Below are 21,951 nucleotides of genomic sequence, written 5' to 3'. Positions count from 1 at the left end.
AAACATGGGGAGTTCTATTTCCAGATCACTGCTAAAGCATGATACAATTACACCTCCTACCATCAATTCCAAAATGCGTTTAGAGTTGCTTTGAGTTCTGCCTCCCTAGCTGGGTAGTGTCCAAGGAAGAATCTTCTGGAAACTGGACACAGTTGACCCCCAGGCAATAAAGCTGAAGGCAGGGGAGCAGGGAAGTGATGGCTTTTGGTCTGTGCCCAGTGTGGAGATGTTTGTGTGCTGCAGAACCTCAGAAGAGCTGTGTAGGATAGAGGATGTTTCTTGGATGCCTTTATTTACTGGGAGAGACCAAACCTATCCACAGGGCTCTGTCAGGATGAAATAAGAGCATTTCTTTGGTGCACTGTGTCTGATAGTTCTGTCAGCTGGTTTGGTAGGTGAGCTTTAATAGCCACCTTTTTTTTAAAAAAAAAACAAAACAAAACCAACTCCAAACAAACAGAAGCTAATCTGGCTGAGCAGTGATGGATGGAGCTCGGGAGCTGGGGTGACAACAGCATTTATCTTCTCTCAGGTGATGGATGCAGGCTGTCGTCCAGCCCAGTGCTGGATGAGCAGCACCCTTCACCTTGGCTGGACTAGGTGTGGTGTGGGGGAGTTTTTTTACACATCTCTGCTTGCCAGGGTAGCATCTGGATAAAGAACAACAAACCTCTGTGAGCCACTGTGTTCACACCCAGCAAATGTTCAGAATTCCTTAGATGGCTGTTAATTGAATCATTGTAAATGAAATAAAATGTGTGCTCGTCTTGGAGCAACTGTTTGTTGAACTCTTAGCATTTGGAGAGAGTATTGTCAAATCAACAAATCCCTGTCCCTTGGGAGCTGAGATTTAAACTGATCTTCCTCTGATCAGGAAGACAGAGGTGGGAAAGAAATTTATTTTTTTATTTTCTCTAAGAGAACAAAGGCAGTAGCCTTATAAAAAAGGGATTTGAAGACAGAATCACTCAGTTCCTGGTCCTGTGGTTTGCTTAAGCAATGTCAGGAATTTGGGGCAGCACAAACCAAACAGTCAGCAAATTCTGAGGGCCCTGGGGTATTGAAAAATGCTTCTGGGGAAGGCTGCTAATTGCATTATGGGTCACTGCATTACCATGTGTTGTTTCTGGTTGTTCTGCATTAACCTGCTCTGTCACACCAGCCTGTAGCAGAATCCTGCGAGGGAGACTGATGCTAAGAGAAATCTGCTCTGTGAAGAGGCCAACAAAAAGCTCACCCCCGCTTCCTTTTTGTCCTGAAAGCCCTGAAACAAAAAAGGAACCTGCATGGGTCAATGATCCTGAATCAATTGTGCCGGAGCACCAGCCTGGAAGCAGAAAAACATGGACTGGGAATGATGGGAGTGGTGAGGGACAAGGGTATTCTGTTACTCCTCAGTGTAATTTGGAAGAGGATTTAGGAAAGGCAGAGGATCTGTGCAGCATCTAAGAGGCTGATGGCCTCTCTGCTCACACGTTTCTAACAGATGTCCTGGCTTTGTGAGCCTGCAAGTGGAGTGCTCAACATCTGCTCCACGGCTCTATGTTAAATGGATTTTCTTTCCCCAGATCTGATTCTGCTGGGAGAAAAAAAAAAAAATCAAAAAAGGAGATGACCAAGTCTTGGAATGCATGAAGCAAGATCCAAATGTGAAATCTGGGGAAAACACAGGCCTGTGAATATTTAAAGTGGAAAATGCAGCTTGTAGTGGCAGAAACATGGTTTCAAGCTATGAATTTCTTGTCTCTTCACAGGCATGTTTGGTGAGCTGGCCTGTGGCTTTTCCTCCTCTTTAATGTTAAGGTCAGCATGGACAGAAATATCTTCTGGGATAATCAGCCTTGCTCCAGTGCATGCTGCAGTCCAGAAATAATCAAATTTAATTGCTTTTTGTGAGAGAAACAGCAGCAGAAAGGACCTGATTTGTAGCTTGATGCTAAATGCTGGAATTCTGATCCATAAAATGCCGTTCAACTTGAGCGTACTGAGAAGTGTAATTTAAATCAGGTTTGAACTGCGCAGTCTGGGGAAAAAACCATGGTGTCTGGGTTTTGTATTTAAAGGAGGGATGTGTGTCTGTGTGGGATGACTGTAACTTCCTCAAAGCAGTTTTGTCATGGGTGTCTTGGGATAAAGCTATTTTTTCTTTCTTTTTAAACAGGGTGACAGAAATAAGAGTCTCATTTCAGATGTCAAAAGAATCTTTTTGCAGTTCAACCGATGTATGCGGCAAGGCGAGTCCTGAGAGGACTCTGGATAAATCGTGTGTGCTTTTGACAAGGAACTGTGAGGCCACTGATAGTTTCTGTTCTTAATTTACTTTGCAGAAAAGCCTCTCTTTTTTTCTATAAACACTTTGCTGATGGCCAAGGCCAGATGGTAGCTCTGCGTCCGGTGAGGATGGACACTCCCAGAGCAGCATGGCAGCAGCCCTTCCATCTCTCTCTGGTGGGGATGAAGGTGTGGGAGCACCAAAATGATGGCAGACTGTGGGCATCACTGCGTTATTCCATACGGATTTTATACCAGGGTAATTTTTTTTTTTTTTTTGGGGGGGGGGGCAGCTGAACTGAGGTGTTGGGGTCCCTCCATCATCCCAGTTGGGGTCTCAGATCTGTACTTCTCTTTTTCAGCAATGGACAACAAGGCTTATGATGGGCCTAGAAAATGTATTCTATAAGGAATGGCTGAGCTGTGTTTGTTTACTCTGGAGGATGCTCAAGGGCCCTTTATCAATTATCTTCAAATCCCTGAAGGGACGTTGTTGCGAGGACGGGGTTGGTCTTGGAAACGGCCTTAAGATGAGACATGGGAGATCCAGATTAGGTATTAGAAAAATTCTTTTCATCATCCGTGTGGTCAGGAATTGGAATGGGTACCCAAGGAGGCGGTGGAGTCACCATCCCTGGAGGTATTGGAAGAGGCATCCACATCTGGCGGTGGGTGATGTGATTTCGCTGGGCTGACGGTCGGACTGGATGACCCTGAAGGTCTCTTCCAACACTGATGATTCTAAAATTCTTAGGTTCTGTGACTCCAAGACTCCGTCCCGGACCCAAGGAGCACGGCGGTATAATGGGGGGAAGATGGCGGCCGCCGAGTCCCCTCAGCGCGGCGGGGGGAAGGGGGGGGGGGGGGCGTCGCCTCGGGCCCGCCCCGCCCGCCCGCGCTCCCTCCCTCACGCCCCGCCGCCATCTTGCCCGCGGAGCACCGGAGGGGCTGAGCTCCGCCGCCGCCTTTGCCTCTCCCCCTCCTTCCCCTCCGGCCGGGCCGCCTTCTCCCGGGGCCGGGGGGCCGGAGCCGGCAGGTAAGGCATTCAGAGAGGGGCATTCCCACCCGATCAGCCCAGTTCAGCCGGCTGTGTGAGGGTAGGACGTCCCCCTTCCCCACACGGGGTTCCGAAGCCTGAGGAATGGGCTACGTCCTCCCCTCAGGGGATGGAGCTCCTCTCCTGAGCGGCCTCTTTTTCGGTGTTGCTTGGGCTGCCCGCAGGTCCCACAGGTGAGGGGCAGCGGAGTGGGGCGGCAGCGTGCCCGGGCTGCTCTCGGGGCGGAGGGATGGGGTCCTCGGGGACCACAGGGCCTGTGTAACCCACCTGGAACATCTGAAGGACTGGTAGGGAGGTGTGGGCTGCAAGGGTCTCTTAGCCCTGGAGGATCGGTGAGTGTGGAGGCACGGGAAAATTCCCTGTGGGGAGATTGGTAAGAAGGGTGCAGATTGCCTCCATCCCATTCCTTAGTACCGTAGTTACCCCATCCAGTTATTCCTGCCTCTGTTGCTTTCTGTGTGGACATGCTCAGTTCATGGAGACATAAAGCCATGTGTGCCCAGTAATTGTGCTCATCATGATGTGTCTGTATAATTGCGTGCAGCCCAAGAGGAAAGGCAGGAGTTTGTGTTGCAGCCTTTTCTGTGGCGCTTATGTTCAACCTTGGAAGGTTGGCCCACCTCAAACCAGAGGGTTATTGTCCCGTGTACCCCTGTGGAGTCATGTCTTTGCACATCTAATAAAGTTTTGTGAGCTTGCTTTCATCCCAACACCTGTTTGAAGGTTGATGTGTATCCGTATTACTCTTGAAATGCAACTTCCCTGCCCATACACACCACAGCCCACTTGTAGCTGCTGAAGTACATCCACAAGAAAGTCCTTGACCTATAAAAACATGAAGAAAAATGTTCACTGTTGCTTGTAACTACATCAGTATGTTGTGTAAAGTGCACCCCCAGCAATGGTTGTGAGCCAACCACTCATCTTTTCAGCTCTCTTAAGGCTCCTTATTTCCCTAATCTATGGAACAAAGAAGACACACGGATAAAAATACGCCTTCTGAACGCTCTATTGATGCTTTTAGTAACGTGGAAAGTTGCCTCCACACTGCTCCCATCCACTCACAGAAGCAGGGTGCTCTCAGGTGATTTTTCTGAGACCTAAAAGCATTTCAGGTCTGTGCTCACTCTGGTGGAGCTGAGATGGATCTTGAACACCATCATGAATATTTGATGGCTGATGGCCATTAGTTGACAGCTGGGAGTTGCAGAGAGTGAGGTACAGCAGAGCAGAGAAACACTAGCTAAGAAATGGGGGGGGGGTTTAGGTATTTATTTTAAGAGGGGTACAGGTCTTGCTTTGGGGATGTGGAGGGGTCCCTCTGGTTTTAGTGCACTGAAACATTCGGACACTCTGGGGGCTGAAGTTGTCGCTGTTTGTGCTCACTCTGTGTGCAGTTTGGAAGTTCTGATGACGGGCACGTTTTCATTCACGGCAGTTGGGCAGAGCTCAGCCTTGGCACCAACAGATTTGTTAGGAAGTTCCTGACTTTGGCTCTTCACAAGAGTCAGTCGGGCTCCTCTGACAAAGTTAAACTGAACCAGACTGGTTGTAAAGGAGGTGTGAAAGAGTTTCATTACATACCTAGCCAGCTGTTCTGTAAATACAAAACTCCTTTTAGTTGTTGTTTTGTGGAGTACTTCATAGTTGATACATCATCAACTTTTTCTAACCAGTTACATGTGACTATTAGATAATTCTGTTTCTCAGCAGGGAGATGTTTACCAGAAAAGGAGTTACTGATTTAGCTGTATTTTCTGTTCACTTTGGTTTAAATTATGTCACTCATATTTCATATTTCCAGTCTCCTACATAATGCTGAAATGGATTATGAAGGATTGGATTATTTATGCAGCAGAAGTGCAGCAGGATTTGAGTTGAATGCTGCTTCAGTCTATCCAGGGCTGCTATTCCATGAGATCTCTTTTTCCTTTTATTTGACTAAAATTTTATTGTAGAAGTAGCCATGAAAATGTGATTTACAAAGAATAGTAAAAAGATGGAATCCCATCAAATCCTTGGCAAGATTAGTGGTTTGTGCCTTTATTTGAAACAAAAAACAAATGATACCGAATTCCTCCTGATATTTTTCTCCTGTTTTCACAGGAGAAATATTGCTTTCAAAGAATGACAACAGCTGCTTCAGCAAGTGGATTGGCTGTGCAAGAGGTCATTATTTACAGCTGCCAGCTTTATTGAATTCTTCCTTGCATTTCATCCTTATTTGTAAGTTTATAAGTTACTGCAAAGTAATGAAAAGAGACTCAGCTATGGAAATAGACTCTTCTAGCCAGGGCCCAGGAGCTCTTTCTAGCTCACTTCTACCCCTGTCTTTGTGATTTTGGAAAAGTCAATAAACGCTGCTCAGTTCTGGAAAATGGACTGGACAAGCTGATGGAATAAAAGTATCAGTGTTACTGGATGGTAGCCTGAGGAAAAAAGTTAAAAAGGAAAAAAACCTTGGTGCTAGAAGGTTGTCTAGGGGGATCTTTAGAGAGCTGTAGGGAAGCTATTAAAGTGGGGATAACAGATTTTAAGGATGCTGGAATATCCAGGGTTCTGGGAGACCACACTTTCTAACCAAAGTGTATGTTGTTTTGTTTTGTTTCTTAACGTGTATTTAAATGATCTTTGATCTCTTGCAGTCTTGTAGAAGTGGCAAAACAACTTAGGGTTGATGTTTTGTGTGCCATCAACTGAAATTGGGGCCATCATGAATATCACCAAGGGTGGGCTGGTGCTGTTCTCAGCTAATTCCAATTCCTCCTGCATGGAACTGTCCAAGAGGATTGCTGAGTAAGTAAAGTCTGCAGGGAATTTGTGATCTTGGGGTTCTTCTGATGGGATTTGTTTTACTGGACACTCGATTTCCCTATTTCAGGAAAATTATATGGGAAAACTGCCATGATTTGCAAGGAGTGTGCTCTATTGGAGAGTGTATTTCAAGAGCTCAATAAAAGAGAGAGAAACTTGTGTTTGAATTGTTCCGTGGCAGGTTGTGATTGGCTGCAGCCTTTTGTAGGAAACACGTGGGATAATTAATTTTTGCATACTGTTAAATCATCATGGCACAATTTTTTTATTCCTTGTAGTGAGGTATTTTTAGGCAGGAAAATTCCATCCCTCCTGCTCACTGTGTTTTGGATGGGAACAGTTCTTTAGCTTAAATCCATGAATAGCTTCAGCAGAACTTTCAGGACTTAAATACGTTTTTACTTTGCTAATTAGGATGCATAACATTACTGGGAATATTAGACAGGATGGTTTTCTTCCAAAGGCTTATTTACCCAAAGTTAGGTGTGATAGGAGGAGAAAGGGGAGTGTGAAGGAACTGAGGTTATGTGTGGAAAGAATTTGGGCCTGATGCAGAGCATACTCTGGTCTCCTCTTTAGCTAGATGGAGTCTAGCTAATGCTGACAAGGAATAAATACAGCAGACACTGATCTTCCATTATCCATAAAATAGTGCTTGCTACTCTTCACTTTAATTTTTTCCTATAGAGAAGAATTATTTAAAAGCAGTATTTTTAAGTATTGTGCATGTGTATGTTGCCACATGTGTGGATATATATATATGTATGTAGGGCTAGAACTATATTAAAAATTACAAAATCTTACATGATTTAGTATTGCAGCTTTTTTTTTTTCCTGCTGCTTGTTCTGAGCTTGACTGGAAAATAAGTTTAGTGTAGTCTGCATTGGAGCTTTTGGAAATTGTAGGTGCTTTTTAAAGATATGTTCACTTTCATTACTGGTTTTGTGGTCTGGGATTTTCTTTCCTTGGTTTTTCTCCCAGGGAATGCAGCCTTTTCACTAACTGTTGCATTGTATGGGGTTTATATTTGATTTGCCCTTCATCTCCCCTTATTGACTTTTACCTTTTTCCTGTTCCTGCAGGCGCTTGGGAGTTGAGATGGGGAAGGTTCAAGTTTATCAAGAGCCAAACAGAGGTGAGCATTTAATTAGCAAAACTGGAAATGTACCTGACACTGATTTGAATGTACTGGTTCCCCTTTTTTTAGACTCCAAAGGACTTTTGCTCTTGCAAATATCCCATATTTCTCTTCTTGGCAGAAACACGAGTGCAGATTCAGGAGTCTGTGAGAGGAAAGGATGTTTTTATCATCCAAACGGTTTCAAAGTGAGTAACTGCTTAAAGATCCTGTGCTAGCATTTGATGTGGGCTGTCCATAGGAATGCTTCTGCTTTTCATTTTTAATCACCTTTCATGTTTGTGATGCAGTGTAATAATCTTAGATTAACTAGAGGCTTTTCTGTATGGAGGGTTTTTGTTACTGGTTTTGGTGGATTTTTTTACACATATACAAAGGCAGCTTTGGCATAAGGTAGCTTCTGTGATCTTAATTTTTAGTGACTGTATCAATAAAACCTTCCTCTTGGTCTCTGCATTCCTTCCCTAAGTGTATTCTTTTGCTTATGTCATTCTCTTTAGATTCTTCTCAGCTCCCTGTTTCTAACACCATCACAAAGTTAAGATGTAGGAGGAATGTTTCCTGGGAAATATGTCCTGTGATTCAGAAATCCTTTAATTTTATGTGAAAAGAACTTCACAAATGCTAAGACTTTTTTTTTTAATGGCAGCAGAAATGCAGATCTTAGTTGATGACCAGTTCTCTAAAAATGTGCCCTCTCCATCTCTGCTGGGTGTAAATACCGTGGTGAGGACAGGATTTTTATGCACCAGCTACAGAAGCAGATGTTTCTCGTTGCAGGGATGTGAATACCACGATCATGGAGCTCCTGATCATGGTGTATGCCTGTAAAACCTCCTGTGCCAAAAGCATTATTGGAGTGATACCTTACTTCCCCTACAGCAAACAGTGCAAGATGAGGAAAAGGGGCTCCATTGTCTCCAAATTGCTGGCCTCGATGATGTGCAAAGCTGGTAAGAATGTGGCTGTCCTTAAATCGACAGAGAGAGGGGGGTTCCTGCTGTCAGCTTCCAGGTTTAGAGAGATCTCTACACAAATGTGGACTCTGTATAAAAATAAGTGCCAACCTTTCCATGTGTTCAAAACCTATGTAAAAAGAAGAATGTAATTAGAAATGTTTCCAAATGATGAGTTCATGAAAAACCCAAATTTGATACAGCTATTTGACATTGAGTTGTAGTGAGCTGGCAGAATGAGTCTGCTGGGCTGAGCTGCTTTGGTCTGTGGTATCCACCTCTCATAATACCATCCTTTGCCTTTCTTCCAGTCTGGAACAGTTGTGCCTTGTCATTTCTGTCTTGTTTTTTACTTGTTGGATGAATGCACTTTGTCCTCTACATTTGAGACCATGTGGGAGAATGAGATTATTCATTTTCACAGCCTTCAACACATTTTCTACTTTCCTTTCACTTGAAAAAGCAGGCAGTTACAACAAACTGTGTGATCTGGGTTGTTATTTTGAGAGAAGTGGTTTTTGATTAGGAGCTTGGCCCATTTTTCAGGAATTCAGAACTATTGAGAGTGCCAGGGTCTTGCTGTGTGACATAGGACAAATCAGTACTTCCATTTTGTCCCATGTCCAGTGGAGAAGGATCTTGCCTGCCTCAGTGTGGCACTGCAGAGTCAGTTTTGTGCAGTGTTCTGAGGTTCTTCTTAAAAAGTCACTGTAGAAGCCTCAAAACACATTAATGCCAGTGTGCTTAAAAGGGACTAAAATTAATTTATTGTCTACTTACACTTAGTGTTCTCATGCAGCTTAGAGAATTTCTGGACAAACTGCAGTGAGACTTAGAAAAATAAAGTGTCTGTTTTCTCTTACTTTTCTTGATGTGCTTCTCTGTATATCTTCGTATTTTATTTTAAAGGACTAACTCATCTTATTACTATGGATCTACATCAGAAGGAAATTCAGGGTTTCTTCAATATTCCAGTTGATAACTTGAGAGCATCCCCATTTTTACTCCAGTACATCCAAGAAGAGGTGAGGAAGGCCTGTTATTACAGGTTTTTTTAAAATTATTTTTTTGTCATGTCTTAGGGCATGAAACAAATCCCTCTGAAAAGATTAAGTCTTCAAACTGAATTTTAAGGGGGGAAGGGTCATGTTGGGGCAGGGAGTGGTGTTGAGAGCTGTTGATTCTTCTCTTCCCCACGTTTAACTTTTTCTTTCCTGAAGAGCTGGTGCTTTCTTACCCACCCAGCAATGATATTTTTGTGTTTTTTTTCTTAGATATATTCGTCTAACACTGGAAAAAAAATTAGGATTTTCTTGCTCTTGATGTCCTCTTCCTTTCCTATTTCCAGTTTCCTTGACATTTATAGGCTGGACTGTTTGTGTGGGTATAAATTTAAACCACATAATAACACTTTGGAAGTTGTAAACTGAGTGAGCCTATTGATGGAGCTCTTGATTGTGGGTGGAAATCTCACCCACTGTTTGTTCAGACTGCGTGTCTTGACTTGAGGAGCTTAACTTGGGATGTTCCGTGCCTCCATTTCTCCATCTTATTTTTATAAGGGTTTTGAGAAGTGCTACTGGTAGATTCCCCTGTACAAAACGTGCAGATGATGATTTGTAGGTATAAGATGCATGTTAAGCCTCTGACTAATGGTAGTTTGGAATAAAGCAAGTGCTTTCTTCCTGGTGAAAGAAAAGGTTTAGTTCACTCTGGCTTTTGAATCCAAGCTATTTCTTTTTATAGAGATAGGAATGCCTCAATTTACAAACAAAACACACCCCACCCCACCATTGCACATTGTAAGCTCTATGTAACTTTATAAAAAATAAATAAAAAAAAAGAACAAAAGTGGAAAACCAAATACACAGACACAAAAGTTTTGCCTTTATGCGTTGCTTGCAAGTGTGGTTTATGGTCAGTAACAAAATCATGGTCCTGATTTGATCCTGAAACACATTTTGATTCCTGAGCTTTTAATGGTGTACACAGAATTGTTGCAGCTTTGAGTCTGACACTGCTGTGCAGTCTAACAAATGACCATTTGTAGAGATCTGAAGTATGTGTAGGGAAGTTTTAAAAGATGCTTTCAGTTCTTCATCCCTCTACTCATTCGTGAGGGGATTTTCTAAAACCAGAATGGATCTGATCACATGGGATCTGTACTGGCAAGTACCTTTACCAGCCAGATCATTTATGGTATCTGTGCTTAAACCTTTGGTCCATTGCTGCTCAGGGGGAATTTATTCACCTCAAGTTCCTGGTGGCCACAACTTGCTGGATATCCTACTCTGGGAATGCCAGAGCTTTCAAAGCTGTGGGAATCATGATGGGATGTACTGAGGAACATCAGATGGAGTCCAGCTTGATAAGAATGAAAGTCACTTATAAAACATTTCACTGAAAGTTAGGAGGATGAACAACTTGCAGTTGTTCCCTATTGGAAATTTCTGCCTAGATGTGAAGAGAATCACTGTCTGTTCTGGGATGAAGATAGTCCAATCAGTGAAATTCCTGTGATGTGACAATAGTTGGGTGTTCTCCTCTGTGTGCTTGGCAAATGTTGGATACTCCATGGCTCCTCTTTCCTTTGTGCAGGTGTTAATCCCAGAGTGACATAACCCTTTGTTACATGGACTTGTTGACACCTCAGTGTCTTTGGGATGACATTTCTGGCTTTCAGACTTCATTTTTCAAGAGCTGAGAACAAATTTGGTAATTTGGCAGGGGAAAAATGAGGCAATGGTGTCTGAAGTAGATCAAAGTTTTTATTATGTTGAATGACAGGTCCTGCCCTGTCCAAGCCTTCCATCATGTTAAGCTTTGTAGCCTCTTGTATAACTCAGTGTTTGTAAAGGACAGAACATGCTGAATTCCCAGTTTATAGTGGAGTTACTTACGTTGTGGGTTATTAGTGTTCCCTGATGTCCTCAGAAAATTTCAGTTTAGAACTCTTTTATTCCGTGGCCATTTAAGGTAGAGCTTTTGGAAATAATCAGCCAGTGCAGTTTATATATTGTGGATAAGATTGTGGAAAAACTTACTTTGCCTGTGTTTGCAGAAACCCTAAGTATCTGTGTGCTCTGGCATCTGACAAAGGTGGTGAGCTGCATGACAGGGTGCCATCCCCACAAATCTGTGCATTCCATCCCTAACAGATCAGTTTGCAGGTATTTAGTGAGAGTCTTCATCCCTCAACACTGGGATTCTGGGGACTGGACCTGCTCTCTAGGACTTTTCTTGGCTCAGGACTGTGATTTTTGTATGGAAGGACAGACTTTAAGCTGCTCTCCATAGAGATGGATCATCCCAGGGCAGCACAGTGAAGGAAAAGGCTGAGTTTGCAAGGAGTGGGTTAAAATGAGATACCAGAGGAAGTGCAGTTGTAGCTGCTGTTGGAAAGGAGAACTGGAAATGTGAATTTTGGAATGCTTGGGAAGTTACAAGCCAGGTTAATCTGATGTGGAGTGACTGCAGGGAAAATGGAAATGAGGATAAGAAACTTTTGAGAGATGGGGACTAAAATGCTGGTTAAATGGGGATCAGGAGTCTGGAGTGAAAAACCAGTATGAGAATGGGGCAGGGGTAGCAAAGTCATGAGCAGACTGTGCTTGTGGAGCCTGACTGAAGCAGCTGTCAGACATCAGAGGGAAACTCAGACTTCCTGGCCACATCCTTCTGGTGCTGTCAGCATTTGGTCAGTGCAGTGACTGTGGGAGTTTTATCCCTTTGGATGGTCCATAGAAAGGGTCAGTGTGATGTGATGTGATGTGATGTGATGTGATGTGATGTGATGTGATGTGATGTGATGTGATAGAGAGGTGTGACTTCTCTTGGGCTACTCTGTAAGACAATAGGAAGTTGTAAAAGGCTGGTTTTTTGGTGATTAAAGACAATTTAGGTTGAACAGGAAACTTTAATTGTGATGCTTTCCTGTTTCTTTAAACACTTGTGGGTGTAACCCTGATGTACTAAAGCAGTTACTTTTCTGTTGTCTGTACTGTAAAATGGAGTTTATAAAAGGTACAGTTTGAAGTTAATAACTAAATTTTCTAAATAGGTATTTGCACTGAGCTGTCAACCCTGATCATGTACCATGGATTCTTGAGGTTGCTTTTTTAGGTAAAATGTTTGATGCTTAAAATTCTTCTGCCAAAGTAAAGTTCTCTGATTCTTACTGAGTTTAAATTTGTCTAAAGATATGAAGTGGACATTGCTATCTGTTATTTACTACAGATACCAGACTACAGGAATGCTGTAATTGTGGCCAAATCTCCTGCATCTGCAAAGAGGTGGGTAAGATCTGCTCTCTTGCCTTAGAGCAGGAAATCTCTGTTGGGATTTTGTTCTTAGGATCAAGTGAAGGACAAATTCCCAGTAATTAGAAAATGCAGCCTTCACACCCCTCCCAATTCTCCTCTGTCAGCTGTGTAGTTTTTACATCATTGCTGTCATCATAATAAATCTAAGGAGAGTAAAAAAAAAAACATATAAAAGGATGCAGTAAATCAGTGCGGTGCTTATGATTAAGATGGTTTTTAATCATGTTATATTTGTATGCATTTACATTATAAATCTCCTGCTGTAAACGAGGAAGAGTGGCTGGAAGTGTAATGCCATTAATCCAGATGAGTTTCTTAACATGGGTATAACTAAGAACATGGCTGATCAGATCCTAAATACAGATGGGGAAAATGGGTTTGCTCTTTGAGATGATTGTGACTGTGAAGTCTTTGATGCCTGAATGACTGTTTTTAATCCGTGAAGCTTTTTTAGTTGACTGTTCCTGAACTGTGGAATTACAGTGCTGTCAGCACTGGATGATGGTTTGAGAGATGCTGTATTTGCTGTGGTGACAAACCAAGAGATTGTTGAAAAGATATTTAGACTTCCATGCCAACAAATTGTAATACTCTAGGTTTTCCTTATTTTCTGTAACAAATCACCTTTTATCATCTTTTTGTCCAACAGTCCTTTTTGTGATTTCTTTTGTTTTGGCCAGGTAATTTTTTTTGTTTCCTCTCCATTTCTTTTCCACGGTGTCAGTATTGCCTCTTGGGTGGAGGCGAGTGTTTCTTGCAGCATTTTAATGCTTATCCAATAATTGTCAATGGCAGCAAATAGACAAATGAGTTGCACATCATGCAGTGATTGTGGAGGAGAGGATCCCTGAGCTGTATTGTTTAGCTTGTTCACATGTTCCTATGAGTATTTAAGGACAATATTTGAAGGGTTACGTTGTATTGAGAGAGAGATAATTGGATGTTTCAGCCTAATCCAGGCTGAAAACAATCTAGGAAAATACTTCTGATGAATGCCTGCTTGTGAAAAAAAAAACCTTGCGTGGTGAAGTTCAGAATGTCTCTGTGGTTTCTGAGCTCACTGGAAAATTAATAAATCATTGGCTGTTACTTTGAACTTTATTCAGTTTAATACTGCATTTTAAGGTAATTAATACGGTTTTATTGATAGGATTATTCCTGCTAAGTCATAACTTATTGTTTGTAATAATAATATAATTACCTGTAATTAGCTACTTGCAAAAATACTATAACAGTATGATAATCATAGGGTGGAAGATTTTTCATTTTTAATTAACTGAGTATCACGATGGGTAAATTATTCTCTGGACTTTGGATTGTTTGGATAGTGAAATAAGGCTTAAGGACAGAGAAGGAGGCTCAGGCACAGGTCTGAGGTGCTGATGTTAGAGCAGAGTGACTCACTGAGTTTGCTTGCACCAGAGGAGACTTGGATGGGTGGCTTAGGCAGGATCCCAAACCCTTGGGTGTGCAAGGTAAAGTGGGATGGATGTGCTGATTTGTGTTTGCTGCTTCCAATATCTGGGATGTAAATTCCTATTTTCCTGACTCTCTGCTTTTCCCACTCCCCCAGCTAACCTTACACTTTTTTACAGAAATTACTAATTTTAGTTGAAGAAATACTGCAGTGTGAAGGAGCTTCATGTCAGCTAATTAAAAAATCCAAGCTGTTCAACTCCAAGTGTGGTTTGTCAGGCAGAATGATCATCTGGATCCCCTTTTCCATAGGCTGTCTCAGGTTATGTGTCAGCAGGTCAGGGATATTGTCTTTATTTAGTACTAAATAAATAGGTGAACTCTTGTTCTCTCTTTTTATATGAGTTATTTTCCTTATTAAATGTAGACAATCCTGACATCAAGGCTGTTCTTAGTTACTGTTAGATGTATCCTGCTGAAGCATGGGATCCCAAGGATGCTGAAAGCTGGGAAGTGTTATTTTGGCTCTTGGGCAAAGCAGAAGGGAGTAGTCAGCATTTTGTGACTTGCAGCATTTATCCTGTTGCTTTAAGGCCCACATGGACGCTTTGAAGGTTATTCTGACTTTAACAAACCTGATAAAAACAAGATACTGACGGGCAACCCTCTGTGAATCCTCTATGAACCCTCCTAAAATTTTAACATCGTTTGAGACTTCCCTCTGAAACATTAGAAATAAAACGAAACTAGCTTAGGATTGTACATAGGTGAGTTATTTTAAATGTAACCTTTTTCTGGGTTCTTTTAACCCTTTACCCTGCAGGGCACAGTCGTTTGCTGAGCGTTTGCGGTTGGGAATTGCAGTGATCCACGGGGAAGCTCAGGATGCTGAGTCTGACATGGTGGATGGTCGGCACTCCCCTCCTACAGCCAAATATGTAGCTGCTATCCACCCCAGCCTGGAGATCCCCAGTAAGTAAGTGTGTGTGGGAAAGTGTTTCCTGGCGTTTTTGTGGGTTTAGGGATTGGGTTTGGCAGGGATGGGCTGTCTAAAAGGACAGAGAAAAAAATTAATCTTTCTTCATGGACAGAAAATGGTTCCTTTTTGCTTGACTGTGGGTGTGACCTACAGCTGCACCACCAAAACTGCAGGGTATAAACCCAGTGTGGGTATCAGTGGGTGACTGAACTGGTTTTGTCTGCAAGCCACTCCGTTTCTGTGCTAAATTAAGAATTAATTGAATTGGTAAAGAATTCAGGTATAAAGGAATATAGTTAATATTTTAATTAAGCTTAAGAAATGGTTTATGTATTAGAATCCTGTTGGTTTTCTCAGTAATGCTGTTGGAATAGTTGCTAATTCATGTCTCTAATAGTGGTGACCCATCAGACATTTCTGTACTTCAAATAACTTATATAAACTTCCTCTTTTCTTTCTCCTTTCTACCTCTCTCAAAACATTTGCCATTTATCAGTGCTGATTCCCAAGGAAAAGCCACCCATCACAGTTGTTGGAGATGTAGGAGGAAGAATAGCTATCATTGTGGTAAGTGAGATGCCATCAGTTCTCATAAATGATATTAAACATGTTAAAGGTGCAGAAATGAAATAGCTGTTGTGTATCAGCCACTAAACTTTGGTTGCTGATAGGATGGGGCAGCACTGAGATCACAAAGCTGGCTGGGAGCTCTGAAGGGATCCACTCTGAAAGCAGCATTGGGACTTTGTTTCCATGAGCAGAGCAGGTGAAATTCTGTTCAGTGCTTACCCAGAGGGGTTCAGGTACTGCGTGCACAGCACAGGAGGGGAGAATCACCCTGTTCCTACTGGTGAGTCTAGAAATGCCAGTGAAGCTGAGGTGATGGATGTGGACTTGTTGGAACAAGCCTAGAGTCTGACCGAGATGATCAGAGGGATGGAGCAGCTCTGCTATGAGGAGAGGCTGAGAGAACTGGGATTGTTCAGCCTGGAAAAGAGAAGAATCTGGTGTGACCTAATTGTGGCTTCCCTGTACCTGAGGAGAGCCTGCAAGAAAGATGGAGAGAAATTAATTGTAAGGGCCTGCAGTGACAGGGCAAGGGGGGATGGCTTCAAACTTACAGGAGAGTAGGGTTAGATTGCATATAAGGAAGAAATTTTTCCCTGTAAGGGCAGCTGTGGCTGCCCCATCCCTGGAAGCATCCAAGGCCAGGCTGTGTGGAAGTCTTGATCAACCTGATCTAATGGAATGTGTCCCTGGCCATGGCAGGGCTTGGGATGAGATGATCTTTAAGGTCCCTTCCAATCCAGGCCATTCTATGATTCCTTGATTTCTCTAAAGCAGCGTGTAATCTGTGGTTTTGAGAGGAAAAGAACAATTTTCAGGTAGTTTGGGGTTTGTTAACACTTGGTAAAGCTGTGCTGTCAGTCAGCTGTGCTGTGTTGGTCTGTCTGATGTGCTGAGCCCTCGGTGACTGGGATTTTGGCAGGATGACATCATAGATGACGTTGACAGCTTTCTGGCTGCAGCTGAGACCCTCAAGGAGAGAGGGGCCTACAAGATCTTTGTCATGGCCACCCATGGGCTGCTGTCCTCAGATGCTCCCAGGCTGATTGAGGAGTCTGCCATCGATGAAGTAAGTGGAGGCTGAGCTCTGATCAAGTGATTTGGAGCTTTTCTAAGCAAGCAGTTTCCTCCCGATTTGATTACTGACATATGCTGGCATTAAGGTTTTAGATGGGAGGTTTCTGGTTTAGGTTTTCTTACTATGGAATAGTGTGCTGGAATATTAGCATACATATGTCTTTAAACTATAGCAGTGGGATGCTTTTTTCCTTCAGTGGTGGGGGTATTTCCCTTCAGTGGGTGGGATATTTTTGTACCTCTTCTGGGTCTGTGTGGCAAGAATGAATGAATGAAAGGAGGGAGGGACAGTGCCATTGGTATCCATGGATACATGAACTCTATGGCAACACATGGCTCTTTCTTAGATTGTGACCCCAACAGTAATGTAAAATGTTATTTTTTGTCAGCCAGGGTGGTTTTGTGGGATCTGTAAAACTCCCAATTCCAGTATAAAAGGTTGAAAACATAACAGAGCTACATCTTCCTGACTATTTCTTCTTCCTGTAGGTGGTTGTTACAAACACAATTCCACATGAAATACAAAAACTTCAGTGCCCTAAAATCAAGACTGTGGATATCAGCATGATCCTGTCAGAAGCCATTCGAAGGATCCACAATGGGGAGTCCATGTCCTACCTTTTCAGGAATATAGGAGTGGATGATTAAAACTTCTTCCTCTAAAGAAACACCCCGGGCCAAACTGGAATCGAACAGAGAACAACGAGCTGTGAAGCATCGTGCTTACCTTAATATTTCCATTGAGCCACTTCTTGTTTTCTCTTGATTTAAGTATCAAGGTAGAACAGTTTTTAAGTCCTTTTATTTTTATTTTTTTTTCCCTTCACGGGGGTTGTTTTTTTGGGAGGGGTTGGTGGGATTAAACGTTTTACAAAAAAACTGTTCTAGTTGCTTTTAGGTTAGTTGCACTATACACGATGGAAAAATCCCACAAAACACTCGAGGCAAGAATTTGGCTTCTAAATTAAGCATTCCTTTTCCAAAGCTGCTTGCTGCAAGTGCTTTAAATGATAACAAAATGAAGTGACTGTATGATATTTGCATTTTAAGAGCCAAAAAGGTTGTACTGTTGTATGCAGTTCAGTGATTTTGTAGGAGTGCTTTTATAGAAAAGCGTATGGAATATGCACCTGTATTTATTTACTGCGACAAAAATAAAGACTTGTTTTGTGTGAGCTTTCTAAAAATGTTCATGTGCTGGTCCTTTGTCTTTTAAACTGTGTCCTTAAATATGGCTGGTGGATGTCAGGGAGCAACAGGGACTTGCTCAGACAATGGCACAGATTCACAGAGGAGCTGTGGCTGCCCCTGGATCCCTGGAAATGTCCAAGGCCAGGTTGGATGGGGCTTGGAGCAGCCTGGGATAGTGGAAGGTGCCCCTGCCATGGCAAGGCTTTGGAATGAGGTGACCCTTCCCAACCCAAACCATTCTGTGATTCTTTGACTTGGGAATATTGTGGGGAGTGTAGGTTCCAGCTGGTAACATCCAAATCAGCTCATCACAAGTAAACTGGGGTTTTTTTTTTGAGGTTTCTTGCCTGCCCTGAATGTGTGGATGAGATAAAAAATACACCATAGTGCAGAGCTGAACTTGTCCGGGTTTGTTTTCCCAGCCTTCCTTGGGCAGGTGTGGGTGGAATGGCCGGCTGGCTGCCAGGCAGCTCCCAGTCCTGCAGACTCCCAAGTTCCTCACCTGTTGCAGAGAAAACAGTGGTGGAATTGATGAGCGTTTGGAGGTTGTTTGGTTTAATCTTTCCATCATGTCCTACAAATGAGTATAAAGCTTTTGGCAGTGTTCAGAAGTGAAAATTAACCTTTGTTGACACCGTTTCTATGTTGGAGACAAACTTCCAAGGACTTTGGAGGGTTCATTGACTCTAAAGGATAAAACCAGGTGCTTTCCTTAATGTTAATGGATGCAGCAGGCTGGCTTATTGACACGTGTGGGTGCTTTGGATGTGTTAATGCAGGTCAAATTCCAGCTGAGCACTCAGGGGGAAGGGAAGGGAAGGGAAGGTCGGTTCTTCTCCGGGATGTGCAGAGCTGCTCCCGGTGCTGCCGCGGCTCCTTCAAAGACAGGAGAAATGCTGACCTGACTTGATGGGCATATGAACTTTATCGTGTTTATTCTATTAGTGAGACCTTGTAGAAGCGTGCTGCCACTTGGGAATGAGCCAGACAAGTGTCCAGTGCAGCAAACTGATGGCTAAATACCCCAAAACAAGGAATTCTAAAGTGGTTTCCTGCACCTGTCTTGCACTGGCCTTTAGAGAAATTGCTGTGTCTTCCTCACAGCTCCCTGACAGAGGATGCAGCCAGGTTGGTCTTTTCTACCAGTTAACAAGTGACAGAGCAAAAGGAAACAATCTGAAGTTGTACCAGGAGAGGTGAGGTTGGATATTAGCAAAGATCTCACAGAAAAGTTTGTGAAGCATTGGCACAAGCTGCCCAGAGCAGTGCTGGAATCACCAGGGATTTACAAGCAGTGTAGATGTGGTTTACTGTGGGTGCTGGAATAATGGTTGGACTTAATGATCTCAGGAAAAGTCAGAGGACTTTTCCAGGCCAGATGATTACACGGTTCTGTCATCTCTTCTGTGGGGGTCTCTCCTGGTCAGCCCTTGCTGCCATGTCAGGCTTCACCTCAGGAATTCACCCAACTCCTGTTTGATCTTTCCTTTAAAACACGGAAAACCCTCAACTTTGCCTGGTTTCATGCAGTGCAATTATGATACTGATGATGGCTCCGGAATTTGGGAACAAACTGCATCCATAAGGCTGGACTGCTGCTTCTAGTGTTGATAGTATTGGAGTGCTGGAAAGGGAGGGAAGCACTTGAGGCATCACTCAGACGTTTTTTTTCAACCCTGACCATTTGCTAGACACCGAAATCAAGCAGTTGTGGCTCCCTGGGGAGTGAGAGGGGTGGAAAGCAGAGGAGGCCAGACTGCCCACCCAGGCACCTTTGGAAACAATTCCTGCTGCTGGGCTGTTAAATGATAAATGGCTTTGGGCTGCTAACGAGTTACTGATTCTGTGACTGTCCCTGTGAGGCTGAGGATGAAGAAGAAGGCAGAGGAATGAAGGAGCTCAATTTTTCTGCTGGATTTGTTACCCCCTCACAGCAGTTCAGTGTTGCTGACCTTGTTGTTGTAGTGGTTTATTTTTCCTTGAATGTTGGCGTGGGACTATGGGTAAGAGTCTTTTGTTCCTTTCTGCCTTCTTGTTTGAATAGGTTTTCTTTTCAGGGCTGGCTTTTCTGTGTGGAATATTTGAAAGCTTCTACTATTTTCTTGTCATTTTCACTTGTGTATTTTGTGTGTTGTGCTGGGTGGAGCAAGGCTGGGAGAACTGGGGGTGTTCAGCTGGAGAAAAGGGAGGTCTGGGGGTACCTTAGAGCCCTTTCCACTGCCTAAAGGGGCTCCAGGAGAGCTGGAGAGGGACTTTGGACAAGAGCCTGGAGTGACAGGACAAGAGGGAATGGCTTCTCACTGCCAGAGGGCAGGGTTGGATGGGATATTGGGAAGAAATTCTTCCCTGTGAGGGTGGTGAGGCCCTGGCACAGGGTGCCCAGAGAAGCTGTGACTACCCCTGGATCCCTGGAAGTGTCCAAGGCCGGGCTGGATGGGGCTTGGAGCAACCTGGGATAGTGGAAAGGGTTTGGAACAAGATGAGCTTTAAGATCCCTTCCAATCCAAACCATTCTAGCATTCTTTCTCTGTTTTATATAAATCCTCTGCCCCTTTCACCCCCTATGGAAAGGCTTCTGTAGCCTGGGAGCAAGGTGGAATTAACCACAGAATTAACCAATTAACCATCTCTTCCCCCAGCCTCTGTCTGCTGGGTGTGAGCAGTTCTTCCCTTCCTCTATTACATTGTGTTGAGCCAAATGCCCTGATAACAGCCCTGATAACAGGAGCAGCCATCAGCTACAGCTGATGTTTCAGATAAAGACTCTCCAATTGCATTTATTCTGCCTTGCAGAAAAATCCTGGCCAAAGATGTGTCCTATTAGCCAACCTGTCTGCTGAGGATGGCACTAGGACAGGAACATCCTCCCTGCTTCCCTCTCTCCAGGTGCTTCCTTTGCCATTCATGGCTCCAGGTACCCGGGGTGCAGCCACTGTTTCATGTAATTAAGCTCAAGTTGCAGAGCTCCCATTAATTATCGAGTCTCCTGTCTCTTGGCTTCTTGTCTGGGAGACTTGGGTCCTAGTGACTTGTCTGGGTTTTTAGTGAAAGGGTGCTGATCTTTCCTCCTCCCAGTCTTCCTGGAGGGTGAACAGGAACACTGTCAGCGGCTGTTTCCTTGCTGGGAGAGACGTGGCCTGGTGGCCAGTAAATACAGACTGACCTCTGTCCCTCTTGTGACACCCTGGGCACAGGGGCATCAGCAGCACTGCCACACTGAATTCCCCTTGCTTTCTCCACTGCTTGTCCATGCTTTCCCCCACCCTGTTCACCTCCTCCTGTCAGAATTTCTGTCCTTGGAGCTGTGTTTTCCTTCTCATTGCACAGAGGATGCTGGAGTTTGTTGGGTCTTCCCACAGGCTGCTCTGAGCTTGGGGAGGGACCCATGGAGCCAAACATCCACCTCCACCATTCCTGCATGCTCCTGCTGACTCTTACAAATTATGGCTGTCCCAGATTTCTTTTTCCCCCTCTTATTTCTGCCTCTGATCTTGTCAAACTGGCTGTTGGTCCTCCCCGTGTCTTGCACAGGGCCACCTCCAGGGGGGTTTGTGGCCACTGTGGCAAACACAGCAACATGTGGCTCCTCATCCTCCTGGAGACAAGAAAGTCAATCCCAAACCCACTAGGGATGTGCAGATGAGCTGGGTTGTGGGAGCAACACATTCAGCTACCCAAATTTTATATGTCAAGGGATTTTCTTACTGAACACCCACATATCCCTTCTCCCACGTGGGGACTCTTTGGCCGCACTTTTCGAAGCGATGGTGACGTTTGTTCCCATGAAATTCAGACTTCATTTTTTCCTCTTCCTTTTCCTGAGTTATCCCCTTGGGAATGGAGGAAGCACCCAAAGCTGGTCCAGCTGGCACAGCAGCCGTGCCAAGCCATGGGGAGCTCGGCGTGGGTTGGGGCACCGCACCTGTGAGCACCTGCAGCTCCTCCTCTGTGAACACCTGCAGCTCCTCCTCTGTGAACACCTGCAGCTCCTCCTCTGCTCCCCGCAGATCGACGCCTCGCTCTTGGCCAGCAGCAAAGGCTCCGGGCTCTTCCTCAGCCTGGCTGAGTGTCGCCAGCTCGGAGCGGAATGTAAGAAATGTGTGATGTCGTGTGATTAAGGCAATGAGTTCTGTCGCAGCAGATGGACCATTTCACGGTCTCC

The 21,951-nt window shown here is 43.9% G+C and overlaps 1 protein-coding gene across 1 annotated transcript; it reads left to right on the top strand.

Annotated features, from left to right (window-relative positions):
• Positions 1-5,456: 5,456 nt before the first annotated feature.
• PRPSAP2 (phosphoribosyl pyrophosphate synthetase associated protein 2) lies at positions 5,457-17,882 on the top strand. Its single transcript, XM_062503270.1, has 11 exons — positions 5,457-5,554; positions 5,974-6,124; positions 7,226-7,278; positions 7,403-7,469; positions 8,062-8,234; positions 9,147-9,262; positions 12,474-12,529; positions 14,799-14,947; positions 15,451-15,521; positions 16,444-16,590; positions 17,088-17,882. The coding sequence occupies exons 2-11, from the start codon at positions 6,006-6,008 to the stop codon at positions 17,244-17,246; spliced, it is 1,110 nt and encodes a 369-aa protein (XP_062359254.1). The 5' UTR covers positions 5,457-5,554; positions 5,974-6,005; the 3' UTR covers positions 17,247-17,882.
• Positions 17,883-21,951: the final 4,069 nt, after the last annotated feature.

This window comes from Cinclus cinclus, chromosome 16 (genome assembly GCF_963662255.1).
Source record: "Cinclus cinclus chromosome 16, bCinCin1.1, whole genome shotgun sequence".
NCBI lineage: Eukaryota > Metazoa > Chordata > Aves > Passeriformes > Cinclidae > Cinclus > Cinclus cinclus.
Note: the sequence above shows the minus strand (reverse complement) of the source record. Positions and strands in the feature narration are given on the sequence as shown.

Excerpts from the sequence above, each read along its gene's own strand:
- PRPSAP2 (XM_062503270.1), top strand. The coding sequence starts at position 6,006 with ATGTTTTGTGTGCCATCAACTGAAATTGGGGCCATCATGAATATCACC. Across the intron at positions 12,530-14,798 it reads TCTCCTGCATCTGCAAAGAG|GGCACAGTCGTTTGCTGAGC; the intron begins GTGGGTAAGATC and ends TTTACCCTGCAG. Across the intron at positions 15,522-16,443 it reads GAAGAATAGCTATCATTGTG|GATGACATCATAGATGACGT; the intron begins GTAAGTGAGATG and ends GGATTTTGGCAG.